The sequence below is a fragment of the Carlito syrichta genome, unplaced genomic scaffold, assembly GCF_000164805.1.
Source record: "Carlito syrichta isolate Samal-C Ts95f unplaced genomic scaffold, Tarsius_syrichta-2.0.1 Scaffold309644, whole genome shotgun sequence".
NCBI lineage: Eukaryota > Metazoa > Chordata > Mammalia > Primates > Tarsiidae > Carlito > Carlito syrichta.
In genome coordinates this window covers 1-16,758 of record NW_007253740.1, presented here as the reverse complement: position 1 = coordinate 16,758, position 16,758 = coordinate 1, and the positions used below count along the sequence as shown (strand labels likewise).

The window sequence follows — 16,758 nt, the reverse complement described above, 5'->3', positions numbered from 1 at the left end:
CTGGGCTCAGGTGATCCCTTCCACCTTAGCTTCCCAAGTAGCTGGGATTACAAGCATGTGCCACCGTACCTGGCTAGTTTTTTTTTTTATTTTTTATGGAGATGAGGTCTCACCAGGTTGCCCAGTCTGGTCTAGTACTGTAGGGCTCAAACAGTCCTCCCGCTTCGGCCTCCCAAAGTGCCGGCATTATAGACATGAGCCACCGTGCCCATTTGGGACACCTGTTATAAACCACCCTTTGATGGAATTCTAGAAATGAAAACCTGAGTGAGATAGGGTTCCTCTACTAAGGAGTTCCAGTGAGGGTAAGCCGACGACTGCCATGGTGGCCGCTACACACTCCAGCGTGCCTCTGATAGTGGCAACTGATCACAGAGTTCTTTTCTACCCAATCCTGGAGGTGGCCTCTACGTCCATCTCAGCCCATGGCCCTGGTTAAGCCCCAAATAATCCGCGTTCCTTGGCCAAAAGAATCCTGACATTCCCGGTCCAGTTGGAAAGCAGATGTGCAGTGGCATAAATACAGGTTGAAGAGTGCCCAAATGGGCATGTATGTTGTGCCCAGGGAGGCCCAGGGAGGTTGGAGCTGCCACTTCTGACCCTGTGAGGTGTGGTTGGACTGAGTCTCAAAGGGTGACCCGGGGCTGGGAGAGAGAAGGATCTGTGTGCGCCTCTTGGATGTGGGCGGGGCCATCTCTGTGTCACAGGCCAGGAGCCGGAGCCTTGTGGGTGGAGGGTGGTGTCCTCAGGATTTGCTCCAGGACTGTCCATCTGTAGCCAGTGCTCTGAGCTTTCTCTTATCCGTCCCTGACTCTTAAAGCTGTGGTGGTTGTGTTCTCTGTGTTGGTGGCCTCTCCCTTGTCCATGCCACGATGTTTCCCCGACGTGAATGAGCTTCCTGGGATCTGGGCTGCTTTGCAACACCAGAAGGAGGGCCATGGTGACCCCGGTTCCCCGACCTCATGTACCTTCACTTTCGGGACGTCTTGTTGAGCCCTTGGCCACGTGCTTAGTCCAGTGCTGACTTTGGCTTTAAAGTGCTCACCTTCTGCCTGCTGAGATGTTGTCATAAAAAAACCTGGCACAGTGCGTTTGGCAGGCCCCTCTGTCACGCTGGGCCCTTCCCTTCCCAGAAGCGGGCTTCTGCTAAAGGAATGTCTGGGGCTAGCTCGCAGCCCCCTGGGCTCCTGCATGCTGTGCTCAGCGTGAGGCGGGCATACCCTGGGAACCATCGCTGCAAGATCACTACCTGCCCCTTCATTGCAGCTGCTTGTCTCCTTTCTTTTTTTGACTTTCTGTAGGTTTCTTTTCTCCTTCCCGATTCCTTTTATTCCTTTCATTTAGAATTGGTTGGACTCTGATGTATAAATCAAAGGCATGCCACTCTTTTCTTTGAATGCTTCCCTCCAATGTTTTTTATCTGTTTTTTAAAAATCAGATTTAATTGTCTTTTTAGAGCCGGGGTCGTGCTCTGTCGCCCAGGCTAGAGTGCCATGGTGTGATCATAGCTCACTGCAGCCTCAACCTCCAGAGCTCAAGTGAGCCCCCTGCCTCAGCCTCCCAAGCAGCTGGGACTACACCACATCCAGCTAATTAAAAAAAAAAAATTTTTTTTTTTTTAGCTGGACATGGAGGCACATGCCTGTAGTTCCAGTTACTTGGAAGGCTGAGGCAGATGGATGGCCTAAACCCAGCAGGTCGAGTCTGCAGTAGCCATGAGCATGCCATTGCACTCCAGCCTGGACGACCGAGACTGCAACTCAAAAAATATATATATTCTTTTTAGAGACAGGGTTTTGCTATGTTGCCCAGGCTGGTCTCAAACTCCTGGCCTCAAGCGATCCTCCCTTCTTGGCCTCCCAAAGTGTTGGGATGGCAAACATGAGCCACCATGCCTGGCCCTCCCTCAGATGTTTTGAAAGGAATGCCTCTTGAATCCTCTTGGTGTAATTGCTCCTTATTATTTTGGCTGATGACAAATGCTCTCTACTCTCTCCCCTCCCAGAAGTGACTTCTTTTTACCTTCCAGGGTGTGTTTTATTTAAACTTAACCTTTCTGCAGGTCGGCCCCTTTGCTCAGGAAGAGCATCTGTCCTTCCAGTCTATGAGAGCCAAGTGTGGTAAATGTGTATGTATGTGTGGTTAGAGCGAGCCAGCCAGCTCATCCCCTGGGAGGCGGCAGGAGGATTGTGATGTCAGTGGCAACACACTCAGCATCTCCAAAATGGCAGCTGGGACCAGCCTGCTGTGTGGATATGCGTGTACTTGGACCTGTCAAGGACAAGAGCCAGCAGAGTCTCGGTGGGGTTCCCCCTCACAGCGGCCTCGCTGTTGAATCTACCTCCACATGGCGAGATAAAGAGTCCTAAAGACAGAGGTGGCCTTCAAGACGCAGCTGGTCACCTGACTTGGGACGTGGTCCGGCCTGGAGGACAATACATGTGTAAGAGCCATCGACAGCCGCTCCGTAGCAGGACCAGGGGGGCCCAGCGGTACCAGGCACCCTCCGGAGACATGTGTCCACGACTTCTGTCTTCAGCATGACTTCTGCCCAGAGGACAACACCCATCCGTGCCCCCGGAAGAACCTCCGCCCCGCAGAGATGGCCTACTCTTGGGGGAATCAGGCACCGTCACTGGAGAGTCTCTTCCGGAGGAGAAATCCCACCTGTGCTAAGTGGGGGAAGAACAGTAGGTCATCAGGATTGGCTATCTTGTATTCGTGGGACAAAAGTTTCTATCTCTGTGTCCTCAGGGGACAGCCTTTTTCCAAGCATGTAATTGTGAATGTCTTACACTTGATAGTCACGTGATATGAGTTTCTTGCTGATGAAGGATGGATGAGAAAGCCAAGGGACAATTTGTGGGGTTTCTGACCATCTTTGTGTGTTCCGGATTGTGCTGGTATTGCTGACATACATGCGAAGTCAGCCTGGATCTTCAAATGCGACTATGCAGGTTTCATGGCCTGCAGCTGTTAGATGGGGATTCTTTTTTTTTTTTTTTTGAGATTGAGTCTCACTCGGTCGCTCAGGCTGGAGTGCAGTAGGATGCTCACGGCCACCCCAGTGTTGATCTGCTGGGCTCCGGCGATCCTTCCTTCTCAGCCTTCCAGGTAGCCAGAACTACAGGTACACGATACCACGTCCGGCTACTTTTTGATTTATTGTAGAGACGAGGTCTTGCCAAGTTGCCCAGGCTGGTCTCAAACCCGCAGACTCAGGCAATCCACTCGCCTTGGCCTCCCAGAGTGCTGGGATGGCAGGCTAAGCCACCAAACCCGGTCTAGATGGGGCCTCTTAGGATGTAAACTCTCACTCATGTGAAGATGGGCCGTGAATTGTGTAATGATTGTGATAATTTGACTAAACATGCTGTAAATATCGAAACGGGAAACAGCTTGAGATAAAACTCAGTTGTATGGATTCCATAAATGTCGTCAACGGCAACACGGTTATCTTAAGAAGTGAAAAAGTCGCTGGTTCAGTGGTTGATCCCAGCACATCCGCACCTCCGAGGCACTGAGACCCCTGGCTTCTCCTCCAGGATCTACTGTGTTTCTTTTTCTCCATCTTCCGCTTACCTGCTCTTCCAGTCTCTCCAGACCTCAGCCTCTCTCCGTGTCTCAACTCTACACACTTATTTTTTTCTGGAACCTCTAACTTGCTGGCAAACCGGCTTCTATTGACTCTTAAGCCCATGTGAACAAAAGTGCACTTGCCTTGGTGGGAACTATTGCATGTTACTGCATGTTCTGTATGACTGTGGAACTGAGAAGTAGTTCGCCTATGAGGGACCATTATTCCCTGCTGCCGTGTGTCTGACATTTCTTTCATCTGAGGATACTTGAATGGGGTGCTTTGGTGCTCTCCTCTTCTGCCAGCCTTTCTGTGGCCCTCGGAGTGCCTGATATTCTTCATGGCATGGCTAGATTCTCCATCCCCCATAAAGATGATATCTGGATGTGTTTGGCCTTGTCATTCAGTGCCAAGGTTTGTCGGTCTGGCTGCATTCGCCCCAGTGCCTCCTTGCCGAGGCATCAGTGTGTGGGGAACATCGCCAGCCTTTCAAAATGATGGGACTGTCGTATGCTCGCCACGAGAAGAGCATCTCATGTTCGCCGGAGCTGGCTTTATTGTCTGTCCTTGCTATGTCTGTTTTCAGGGTGGTTGCAGGTCACTGGAGCTCCTTGGGTTGTGTATTTATTTATTTATTTTTGAGTTTTTGAGTCTCACACTGTGAGACTCCAGCCCAGGCTGGAGTGCAGTGGCATGTTCGTGGCCACCGCAGCCTCTACCTTCTGGGCTCTGGTGATCCTTCCACCTCAGCCTTCCAAGTAACCGGAACTACAGGCGCATGCTACCACGCCTGGCTAATTTTTTGATTTATTGTAGAGATGAGGTCTCACCAAATTGCCCAGGCGGGTCTCGAACCCCTGGGCTCAGGCAGTCCTCTCACCTCAGCTTCCCAAAGTGCTGGTATTGGGTTTATGTTTTTCTGTTGAAGTTATTGCCCATTTAAGAACATCCGTTCCAGGATGCTTATGTACTTGGGCACAAGATAGCTTTAGGAGCCCGTCTTAGTCCTTGTCAGAGTAGACAGACCCCTTCCTCCCACATGCCAGTGACTTAAAGACTGTCACATGGAAGGGTTCTCTGTCCCAAGACAAAAATGTACCTTTAAAGTTGGGTCAGGCATCCACATTGGCTATGATGCCTCACATCTAACCAGTGAGGAGTCAGCCTGTTTTTTGAGATGGGGTCTCACTCTGTCGCCTAGTATGGTGGTACAATCATGGCTCACCACATCCTTGACCTCCTGGGCTCAAGCTATCAAGCTAGCCTCCCAAGTAACTGGATTTCAGGTGCCCACCACCATGCCCAGCTCCTGTTTTTTGTTGTTTTTTTGTAGAGACGAGGTCTCACCATGTTGCCCAGGTTGGATTTGAACTCCTGAACTCAAGCAAGGATTTGATCTTGTATATTAAGACATTAGGTTATAAGGCATGTTCAAAAAAAATAAAAGGATGTTAGTCGATGAAGTCTTGGATCAGCAAGAGGGTCAGATCACTGTGAAGCAGTAAGGGTGGGTGGGTGTCCACTGTCTGAGGGCAGGAAGCAGGAATGACCCGGCAGTAGATTTGGGGGCTTTGGGCGGACTGAAGCCTGTGGCAGGGAGATGCGTGAACTCTGTAGATGAATGTCTTTGTTTCGTGGTTTTTCCTGGAACAGACCCAAACTGTTAGATGAAGTACTTCTCTGTATTGAATAAAAAAGATTGGAATTTCAGTCTTGCTTGAAATTTGCATTTGTATTGAAGAATGAAGATTTTTGTTTAAGAAGTGAAAGCAGAGCTCAATGTTTCTCCTGCACGGGTGTCCTCACTGAGAAGACGGTTGGACCCACTTAAACCTAACACAAGTCACAGTTTTGCCTCCTGGTTTTGACCTTGGGCCATCATCCTGCCTGACATGCTCCTCCCCGCAATGTAAGAGGTAGAGGGGCCTCTCTGGCTAAAGGCGGGATCGGTGACCCTCTTTGATTAGATCTTTTCCACCCCAAGAGCCCACCTCTTATATGGCCTCACCCTTTGGTCCTCAAGAGGCCTGAAGTGAGCTAAGGGGCAGAGACTCTTCCTAGACCCTAAGGAGAACGATGGAGCCTCTTCAGAAAAATGCCCAGACACAAAATCCTTGCATAAAATTTCAAAAACGGCAGTGGGTATCTTACAGACCGTCCATGGGGCCCAGGTCAAGAACCCTTGCTCGGGGCACAGGTGACTGCCGGATCACCAGGGAATGTCCCTAAGCACCAACCTGCCCACGAAACCTTTTCCTGTCCATCAGATATTCACTTTTCTTTCCCCACATTTGCTAATAAGCATGAGTCACTTGATGTTTTCTGCGCCATATGCCCAGAGGGGCTTGTGTGGTAGAAAGAGGGAGTCATAATTTTTGTTTTTATTAAAATCCTGCTTCTCTTTAAAACATATCTTAATTCCATTTCATCTTCAAGTTTGCGTCCATTTTTGTGGCTGGGCCGGCTCATTTGCGAAGCCCTCAGAGGGTTGGAAGGTCTGAAGACCCTTCTTTCTTGCCTAAGTCTTACACAGTTTCTCAGCATTCTAGTAATAAAACCATTTCTCAGCGTTCATTTTTCTTCTGAGGTGGAGAAACACCGTTCTGCCATCTTTGATCACCTCAAGGCAGTTGTTACTGCTTTGTAAGTGAAAATCCACGGAGATTCAGAGGAGGTGGGCGTGCAGGGGTCCCCAGGGGGGGAGGCAGAACTTTATAAGGGGAGTAGGTTGAGGATGTGGGTGAGCACATGGGTCCAATTATGGAAAGCAGCCCTTGGATCGAGTGACAATTGTCAATATCTTTGGATTCCACATCAGAGTGGCAGGATCAGTGAGCCCTTGACCCTAAATGGGAAGGAGGTTTTGTGTCTTTAAACTCCATCGAAGTCTGGTTCTTCAAGCCTGCCTTTCCCTGCTGTGCTTGCTGACGGTGGAGGCCGAAAGATTTGCAACCTCTTTTAGACTAAGCTGACCTGTTGAGCAATCCCACTTTTCTATCCATGCACTTGCAACTTGAACCCACAGTATGGGCGGGGCGAGGGGGGTCTTGTCTTTCCACAGATGGACTGAACTCCATTGCAGGTAGAACAGAAGTGTCCCCTGAGGGGTTTACCATCAACGTGAGGCGTGAGACCTGCCGAGCTCTGTTTCCTTTTCATGAAGTTGGACCGGAGAATTATTTACAAATCATACTAGAAGAGAAAGGGCAGCTTTTCAGAGAGACACAACATGCTGGGTCCTTGTTTCAGGTCAGAGCCCGACTTGCTAGGGATCGGTGCCACTGAGGGACTCTGTCAGGCTCCGCATGACCCTTCCTCCCCAGATAGGGCTTCAGGGTCCCCAGTTGTCCCGATGACTCAGCTTCTGGGGCCTGTGCGCCACCTTTATGCTTCCCGCTGGAGCCAGTGTCATTGAGACGCATCTTCTGTCACCCAGGACGCGTGATATTGACTTAACGTGGGAAGCGTGGGAGAAACTTGTGTTCGCAGTCATGTATGGACTGCGTGCCATGTGGCTGAATCTTGCAGAGGGCTTCCTGGCTGCCGGGAGTCAGGAACGAGCTGAGCTGGATCTTTGAGGAAGGCAGACAGCTGGAGGAGGCGTGGCCCGGGTGGTGTGTAAACCCGTCACGTGGAGCGTGCCATGAGTGGGAAGATGAGGATTTCCCCGTGCGCTGACTCTTGAGCTAGTGGGAAGCCACGTCTTTAGGAGAATGAGTCATTCTTTGCTCTGTGCAGCTTATGGCAGCCTCACTTGTGCGATTGACTTGTTTAGTTCACAGTCCATGCTGGGTGAGATCGGCTCATTCCAAGCGGGAATCAACACGCTTAGAGCGCAGCCGTCCCCCTCACTGAGATGCACAGCGACGGCAGCCCGGCCCACCGTGGTGGCTCAATGTCACTTTTTCCTCCGAAAGCAGCATGCCCGGGCACTGGTCTCTCCTCCCCAGCTGACCCGGGGGTGAGAGGGTTTCTGCTGATACAGAAACCCACCACCGGGTCATTGCCAAGGAAGTAGCAGCGGGCACCTTTGCCCTCTGGAGGGATTGTGTCTGGGTTCTCTGACTTCTGTGGCATCAATGGGAAATGCAAGCTTGCAGGGAACAGAGATAGCTACTCTCTTTACAACTGACCCCATATCCAGAGGATAGGAGAGGCAGAAGGGGAACCCTGCCCGTCCCAGCTTGGACTGTTCAGGCTCCTGGCTCCAGGGGCCTTGGCAGCCACCGCGGTGTCACAGCAGACAGGGTGTCATCAGGCAGAGTGGGGGCGAGGTCTCAGGACCGCTGGCTGTCCATGCTGGGCTCCTACCCCTGGCCTCCCAGAATGAGAATCAGGGCAGCCCGTGGATCCCAGACTTCCCTTGGGCCGGTCCTCTCAGGGACAGGACAGGTAAGCTTTCCTCAGTCATTTTGGTATATTCTTGAGAAACAACTTGCCAGTGATGCCCGATACTACCCGTTATGAGGAGGCTGGAGAATCAGGCTTGTGATGGAAGAAACCCAGCTCTTGGCTGGGGGAAGCCTTTGTGGGCTTCACTGAGGCATTCCCAACCACCTCTTCAGAACTAGGGTTGTTTAGAGGACACTGGAGAATACTTGGGGAGTATTGCCACTTGGGAGTATGTCTATGGAAAAATGTGTGTTTAACTTGAAATTTGAAAAATGCCTACCCCAGGAGGGAAGGATCCACTGTTCTTGCCCCTCTCATTCCTCTGGGTAAGGAATGACCGGCATGTGTATATGAGGCCAATGACAGATGCCTTGGCTACTAAAACGACCTTTGTGCGCTGGACGTGCCTTCAGATATGAGATGATTCTGTTTAATGAGGTTCATAAATCATTTGTTCTTTTGTCTGGACATTTAGGCAAATCTGCATCCTTTCACACTTAGTACCTTTGAGCTCCTGGGTGTCTGTATATTAAGTTCATTGTGTCTGATCTGCCGTTGACAATGGACACGAATGTCTACTGTTCCATGCAAAGTGCTCAGGCTGCTGTATAAGCAGTGCCCTGAGAATATAAATGATGGAGTGTGGGGATAGGGTGACTTCTTTCAACAGAATTCCGAGGACAACTTTGTACAGTAGCCAGAGTTCTTCACACTTGGGTACTGGAAATTTTATTTTATTTTTTTGAGTTGGAATCTCACACTGTCGCCCAGGCTGGAATGCAGTAGCATGCTCATGGCCACCCCAGGGTCAACCTGCTGGGATCTGGCTATCCTTCCTCCTCAGTCTTCCAAGTAGCTGGAAACTATAGGCATACCCTACCATGCCCAGCTAATTTTTGATTTATTGTGGAGGTGAGGTCTTGCCAAGTTGCCCAGGCTGGTCTTGAACCCACAGGCTCAGGCAATCTACTTGCCTCGGCCTCCCAAAAAGCGGTTACAGAAGCCCTGGGATTACAGGATGAGCCACTGAGCCTGGCCTAGGTACTGGAAAATTTTTTACTCAGTAATCCCCCTTACATAGTTTATTAACTTACCTATTTTCCATGGAATTTGAGCAATTTGGAATTGAGCAATTGAAATGAACAAACTCACATTGAGGAAAGCAGGGTCTGTGGGCCAGCACAAACCAAGTGTTATAAAGTTTTGAAAGATCTTCCTTACATTTTTATTTCTGTCTCCCTCCCTAAATGAATGACTTTTCTTACCTTTGCCATAGCAAGCCTAACAGACGATGTGAATACAAACAGTCTCCGAGCACTTTTTTTTTTTCATAAATAAGGTAATTTTAGTCAGTGCCAGGGGAATCCAACTTTTATTTAGAAACAAAAAATTACGTTAGATAAAAAGTGTCCTGGGCTGTGCGAGTTCATAGGAATTGTTTGATAATAGGTGAAATTAGGGAGGCTCGTGCTTATATAATATGTGTAGTTTCTTTTTCTTTTCTTGAGTTGGAATCTCACTCTGTCACCCAGGCTGGAGGGCAGTGGCACGCTCCCGGCCACCGCAGCCTCAACCTGCTGGGCTCTGGCGATCCTTCTGCCTCAGCCTTCCGAGCAGCTGGAACGACAGGCGTGTACTACCATGCCCGGCTAGTTTTTGATTTACTGTAGAGACGAGGTCTCACCAAGTTCCCCGGGTGGGTCGCGAACCCGCAGGCTCAGGCGATCCACTCGCCTCGGCCTCCCGAAGTGCTGGGGTTACAGGCCGAGCCACCGAGCCCGGCCTCTGCGTAGCTTCTTAAAGAGTTAGAGATCAGGGAGCTTTTCTGTCGAGGGAAGTCCTTAGCCAGGCGCCTCACTCATGGGGATGCCGGGGAAGGTGAGAGGCACGTGCGGTTGCAGAAGCCCAGGGCCCGTGCCCCAGGGAGGCTCAGCTTCTGCCCATGGCCAGTAGGCCAGGTTGACAGACAGATCGTCCGGGGACGGGATTGGCCCCTTCTGTGGTCGTGGGGCCCGTGAATTCACGCCCCGCGTTTCTAACATCTGCTGGGCCAGCTGGTGATTTTTGTTGCTGATTTCCTTTTAGCCAAACTCGGGCCCTGAGTTGGTTTTGTCTGAAGACGAGCAAAGCGATAACGAAGAGAAGGAAGAGACGGAGTTGGGAGTCATGGAGGATCAGCGGAGTGTCATCCTTCATCTCATTTCACAACTCAAGCTCGGAATGGACCTGACCAAGGTAGGCTGGCATGCCCCGCCCCGCCCCCGGTTGTGTGGGCTCTCGCCCTGTCCTCGGGCCTCTGCTGTGCACATTCTTTTCATTGTGGCGAGGTTGGAGGAGAGCGGGGGAGAGGCCAGGATGGCTTTCAAGGGTGGACACTGCAGGTACAGTTTCAAAGGACATGGGTACGTAAAGGCTCATCCCTCGAGCTGGAGAGCCCTGCCTTTGTTTTTATTTTTATTTTTGATTTCACTCCGTCACCCAGGCTGGAGTGCAGTGGCATGCTCACAGCTCACTGCAGCCTCTACCTCCTGGGCTCAGGTGACCGTTCTGCCTTAGCCTCCCGAGTTGCTGGGGCTACAGGTGTGCACCACCACGCCCAGTTTAATGTTTTATCATTTATTTATTTGTTTATTTAGTTGGGGGTCTCGCTCCGTCACCCAGGCTGGAGTGCAGTGGCATGCTCACGGCCACCCCAGCATTGACTTGTAGAGCTCCAGCGATCCTTCCGCCTCAGCCTTTTAAGTAGCCGGAACAACAGGCGCACGCTCCCGTGCCCGGCTAATTTTTTGATTTATTGTAGAGACGAGGTCTCGCCAAGTTGGTTGGTCTCGAACCTGTGGGCTCAGGCAATTATCTCGCTTCAGCCTCCCAAAGTGCTGGGATTACAGGCTGAGCCACCGAGCCTGGCCTGTTTTTTTATTTTTATAGAGACGAGGTCTCTCTATGTTACCCAGGCTGGTCTTGAACCTGGGCCCAGGCACTCCTCTCGCCTCTGCCTCCCAAAGTGCTGGGATTGCAGGCTTAAGTCACCACACCCAGCCTCCTTTGATTCTTTGGAGGAGCTTCAACTCTTCAGGGGCAGGGAGAATGTCCGAGAAAGCATATGAGAGAATAAGCACAATTGGAGGTAGTATTTCTCTATTTCCGGCTGTGTTCTAAGAAGACTGGGGCTGGCCTGTATGGATAGCTGTGGCACGATATCCACAGAGAGAAGGCGGGAGGAAGGGAAGTGGTGGAGCCAGGAACAAGGCCTTGTGCCCGCCCAGCCTCACGTCATGACTTGCTATGGGCTGTCCTCGCCTTTGACAACTGGTCCCCAGGGCAGCCATATGGGTGACCCAAGTTGTCCACGTGTAGAGAAGCAAATCCCGTGGTTGGGTAGGGGTGGAACCAATTCTTCTTGGTGCTCGGTGCAGGTGGGACGCTTCATGAGAGGCCTCCTCGAGAGAGACCCCAGCATCCTGGCCACCGATAGGGGGGAGGGTCTTACATCATCTCCCCTCTCTAGCTCCGGCTTACTCCGGAGGCAAGCAGGAAAGGCGGCTGTGTGTGTAGCCGAAAGTTTGTGCGATGTCACTGGGCACGGTGGGGTGGTGAAGAGAGCCTTGGCCTCCCTGGGTTCCAGCCCAGCCTGTTCGCCGGTCATGACGCCTCCCTGACAGGTGGTGTGAGGATTGGAGGTGGCGTGCAGGGGACCTAGCCTGGTGCTAGGCTCCTAGCAGGTGTCGTCCTCTTATTCTCCTGAAGTGCTATGTCGTGTGGTGGGGCAGGGGACCCACCGTGGGGCAGAGAGATAGGTGTGGCCTGTAGGGAGAGGGTATCAGGGGTATCCAACCTTTTGGCTTTTCCCTGGGCCACACTGAATGAAGAGGAATTGTCTTGGGCCACACAAAAATTATGTGATATAGTTAGCGTATATATATAATAAGACTTCTTTTTTTAAACATACTTTTTATTATAAAGTTTAGAAAAATGAGAACAATATAAAACTAGTGGGAAATTTAGCCTTGTTTTGATAAAACTAATTTATCAATGTCTGTTTCAACAGAAGTGATCACAATTCTTCGTGCTAGCTCTCAAGGTGCTCGTCAGAAATGTTTGTTTGAATTTTGCTTTCCGTGGCTTCATAATTGAAAACAGCTGCTCACAAGTGTATGTGCTGCTGAAAAGCGATGTCGTGAATGGGGTGTGATTGTAAACTTCAAAATGGAAACCACATGGGGCCACAAGGAAAATAAATGCTGGCCCTTGCCTTGCTAAGTTATGGTGCGGCCCTGTGCTCTTTGAGCCATGGCCAGGCCATGTTTTCTTAAGCTTTGGCCCCCTCCCCTCCCTTGGGGAGGTGAATCCCCTCCTTCTCTCTCTCTCCAATTTACTTTCTAAATAAGCTATATTTTGTCATCTGAAAGAAAGAGAAAAAAAGAAATGCTAAAATACACATGATGTTGAAAGATTTCGTGGGGCCACATTACTAGCTGTTCCAGGCTGCCTGCAGCCCATGGGCCACAGGCTGGACATGCCTTTCTAGATCCTGAAGGCCAGCCAGAGAAAAACGTGGACACGCCGGAAACGCTCGCCCTCCTGAAGGTGCGGGCTAGGGAGAGACAGCCCTAGGGGGGATGCTGGCTGTTTGGCTGCAGTGAAGGGTCTGGGTCCCATGAGTTCACCTCAGGCTGGGCAGAAGGCCAGAGAACAGAGAGGTGTGCAGGCTTCTGTGAGGATGAAGAGGACAGAGCGTGGCCACCGACCCTTTCCAGAAGATAGGAGAGGGGCAGAGGAGACAGGAGCCTCAGAGACGACAGACAAACCTTTTCTCGAAATGCCTTCATGAGATTTGAAGGCGGGTGTGTCTGCTATTCTGGGAGAAACATAGGCCCACACGGGGGGTGCCAGACATAGAAAATTCCCTCCCCCAGCCGTCCCCTTCCTTGCACGCCCAGCTGCCGAGGCCCGCTCCCCACGCTGCAGTTCCTTCCCTTCCTCTCAGTCCTCTGGCTGTGTCATTCTTGTCACTCTTCTGCAAGAGGGATCATGTGAGTGCTCGGCTGTTAAAAAGCTGCCTATTTTTGTTCTTGTGGCTTGTGTAGCTACTTGGATGGGGCTTGAGTGAAAGCTGGCAAAGGAGGATGGAGATCATGTGTGCGAGAACGATCTGAAATCACAACGTTCCCCGACTGGCTCGTGACTCTCCACTGGGTTGAAAAACCAACCGGGTGGGGTCAGACCATCATTTCCAAAACATGAACTAAAGTACAATAGAAAATGCCAGGGCGCACTGCGCACGGAGCTTTTATTTTAGTTCTTTGGAGAGGTGTGTCACTGGGTCACGAGGCGAAACGTATTCTCATGGGAGATTGTATTTTTTTTTAATGTTTGCAAAACTCGGACCCAGAATTGTGGATGGTGGAGGAGAAATTGAAATTGCCGAGGTCAGATGTAGAGAGAGAATAAAATGCTGAGGGGACGATGTGATGGCCAGTGGAGCGTCTGGGAGACATCACGGCGATGACTCTATTTTTATGTAACAAGAGAGTCATCATTAGAACTGTATGTTTTGTAGTTATTATTATTTTATAAGGATATGATTGCTTCGCATTTCTGGAGCCATGGCCTCTTCCTAAAAGAGCAAATGTTGCGTTTATCCAGTACTCAGTTGAGTACCTAAAAGAGAAACGCTTCCAGTCTATAGTTTATTAACTTGACGGGAAGAAGCTGTTATTCAAAGTTCAAGGGAAAATGGGACCAGCCATGGTGCTCATGAGAGAAGGGGATCAACCTTCCTGCTCCCAGGAAGTCTCTTGGAGTTTGTTGCCTGGAGTCACGTAAAGGTGGTGAGGTTTTTTCCTCTCTCTGCCATCTCCTTTTTCTCTTCTTGGTCTTGCCCGTGTCATCAAGTTAAGCTTGTACTAAACTGGCAGTGGGAGAACTTAGCAGGAGTGGTGTCTGATGCCCAGGGCACCCCGCAGGTAGAACATTCTTCAACTCAAGGATGAGGCCCCAGCCTCTCTCCATAAAACAAGTACAGTGAGTCCCCTACCTAAGAACCTTTCAGTTGCAAACTTTCAAAGATGCAAATGAATGTGCACATATTGAGCTCAGGGGTGTGGGCCCATTTTAACCTAGTATTCGGGGATGTGAAAAGGCAACGAACACTAATGAGTATGTCCACGCAGGTAGTATTCATTTATTGAGCACTGCACGTGCCAAATACGGTTCCAGACAGCGGGAGTGCAGCAGAACTTTTGGAATCCCTGAAGAGCCTGTGTGAGGAGGGAAGGAGACACGAGAAACGAGAGAGAGAGAGAGAGAGAGAGAGAGAGCGAGAGAGAGAGAGAGAGAAAGAGAGAGAGAGAGAGAGAGATGTAGATGGGGTTGGGCACAGTGGCTCATGCCTGTGTTCCTAGCACTTTGGAAGGCCGAGGTAGGAGGATCCTTTGAGCTAAGGTGTTCAAAAACAGCCTGGGCAATAAAGTGAGACTCATCTCTACAAAAGAAGAAGAAGGGGGGGGGCAACAAAGAGAAATAGATCATAGTAGGGAGAGTGGCCGGTGATGAGGAGTGGGCCGAGCTCTGCAGATTAATTGGCCAGGGTAGGATTCTCTTAGGTCACATTTGAGTAGAGACTGGATTAAAATGAGAGTCAGCCATGTGACTCTCTAGGGAACAGTGCTCTCCCAGAGGGGTTGCGGAGTCACAAAGGCCCCAGACGGACCTTGTTTGGCATTTGGGGATGAGCGGAGAGGCCTGTGTGGCTGGAGCCCAATGAGCTTGTTAGGGCTGGTGGGAGAGAAGGTTGGTGAGACCAGGGAGTGGATCACAGGGCCTCATAGGATATTGATATTCTGAGTGGTATGGGTGGCCACTGGAGGGTTTTGCGTGAAGGAATGTGTGGTCTTGTATTTCTTTTTTTTTTTTTTTGAGTCGGAGTCTCACTCTGTCGCCCAGACTGGAGTGCAGTGGCTGCTCCCGGCCACCGCAGCCTCGACCTGCTGGGCTCCGGCGATCCTTCCGCCTCAGCCTTCCCAGTAGCCGGAATTACAGGCATGCGCTACCATGCCTGACTGAATTTTTGATTTACTGTAGAGATGAGGTCTCGCTGCCCAGGTGGGTCTCGAACCCGCGGGCTCAGGCAATCCACTCACCTCAGCCTCCCAAAGGCGCGGGATTACAGGCTGAGCCACCGAGCCCGGCTTGGCCTTGTATTTTTAAAGGGGTATTTTGACTCTTTTGTGGAAAGTAGACTGAGGAAGGATGACTGGCCTGGGGGACAGCAGGGGTAAGGATAGAAGCAGGAAGGAGCTACTGTAGTCACCCAGGTAGAGATGATGGCGACACAGTGCCAGGGGTGGATTCTAGATGTACTTGCACAATAGTGCCAGTATGGTTTGCATGTGGGATTGAAGTCCGGTATAAGAGAAAGAGAGGCATAAAAGATAACTTGTAAGGTTTTGGCCTGAGCAACTAGAACAGTAATAATTAGAGTTGCCATCGTTTCGGTGATTATTGCTAATATCTAACCGCCCCAAAACTTAGTAGCTTAAAACAATAATCATTTTATTTATTCATGGTTATGTCATCTGGGATGGGCTCAGCTGGGCCGTTCTTCTGCTGGTCTTGCCAATGGCCACGCATGTGCCTGATGTCAGCTGGTGAATTGGTTGTGGTTTGGACTTGGCCGGAGCAGCTGGGTCCCCCTCTCTCCATGAAGTATTAGGAACTTTCTCTCTCCATGTATTCTTTCTATGTGGTTTCTCCATCTGGATGGCCAGGCTTCTTGAATAGCAGCTCAAGGCTCCTAAGAGGAAAAAGGCGTGGGGGGTGGTGGTGTCAGATAAGCCTTCTTAAGACTTAGGCTGCAGGCCAGGCTCGGTGGCTCATCCTGTAATCCCAGCACTTTGGGAGGCCGAGGTGAGTGGATTGCCTGAGTCTGTGGGTTTGAGACCACTCGGGCAACTTGGTGAGACCTCATCTCAACAATAAATAAAAAATTAGCCGGGTGTGGCAGCTCACGCCTGTAGTTCTGGCTACTCGGAAGGCTGACGCGGAAAGATCTCCGGAGCCCAGCAGGTCGACACTGGGGTGGCCGTGAGCATGCCACTACACTTCAGCCTGGGTGATGGAGTGAGACTCCAACTCAAAAAAAAAACAAGACTCAGGCTGCAAATGGGCACAGGTTTTCTTCCACTTTCTTGATTAAAGTCGGTCACAGATCCATCCTAGATGGAAGAGAAGGAGAGAATACAAGAGCATGAATTCTGGCGTTCCCTCATGTAACCACACTTTCTCATGGAGGAGAAGACTGTGGGAAGAACAGACTGGAGATCTTGGTGCTCTCCCAGGCTCAGTCTTGGATCTGATAGGTCTGGGACATCCCACCCAGTAGGTGTTCAAGGATGTGTAGGCAGTTGGATATACACGTCTGGAGTTGATGAGGGAGGTTCAAGTATAAGTTTAAGAGTCAACACTGTATAGATGGTATTCAAAGCTGTGAGGCTGGACCGAGTTTCTCTAGAGAGAGAATGGAAACGTAGGGGCAGAAAGCCCAAGTACAGAGTCCTGAGATTTTCCAGCATGGAGAGGAGCAGGGTCCAGCAGATGAGCTTAAGAAGGTTCAGCCAGACTGGGCTCAGTGGCTCAGCCTGTCATCCTAGCACTTTGGGAGGCCGAGGCAAGTGGACTGCCCGAGCCCGCAGGTTCAAGACTAGCCTGGGCAACTTGGTGAGACCTCTTCTCTACAATAAATCAAAAATCAGCTGGGCATGGTAGCACATGCCTGTAGTTCTGGCTAC

The 16,758-nt window shown here is 50.6% G+C and overlaps 1 protein-coding gene across 1 annotated transcript in view; it reads left to right on the top strand.

Moving 5' to 3' along the window:
* The window catches only part of LOC103269941 (oxysterol-binding protein-related protein 10), a gene marked incomplete at its 3' end in the record, with an annotated part of 185,275 nt that extends 172,719 nt beyond the window's left edge, over window positions 1-12,556 (top strand). Inside the window, exons 8-10 of the mRNA XM_021717317.1 lie at window positions 10,055-10,350; window positions 11,478-11,554; window positions 12,498-12,556. Coding sequence (XP_021572992.1) covers window positions 10,055-10,350; window positions 11,478-11,554; window positions 12,498-12,556 — 432 coding nt within the window. The remainder of the gene's footprint in view (window positions 1-10,054; window positions 10,351-11,477; window positions 11,555-12,497) is intronic.
* Window positions 12,557-16,758: the final 4,202 nt, after the last annotated feature.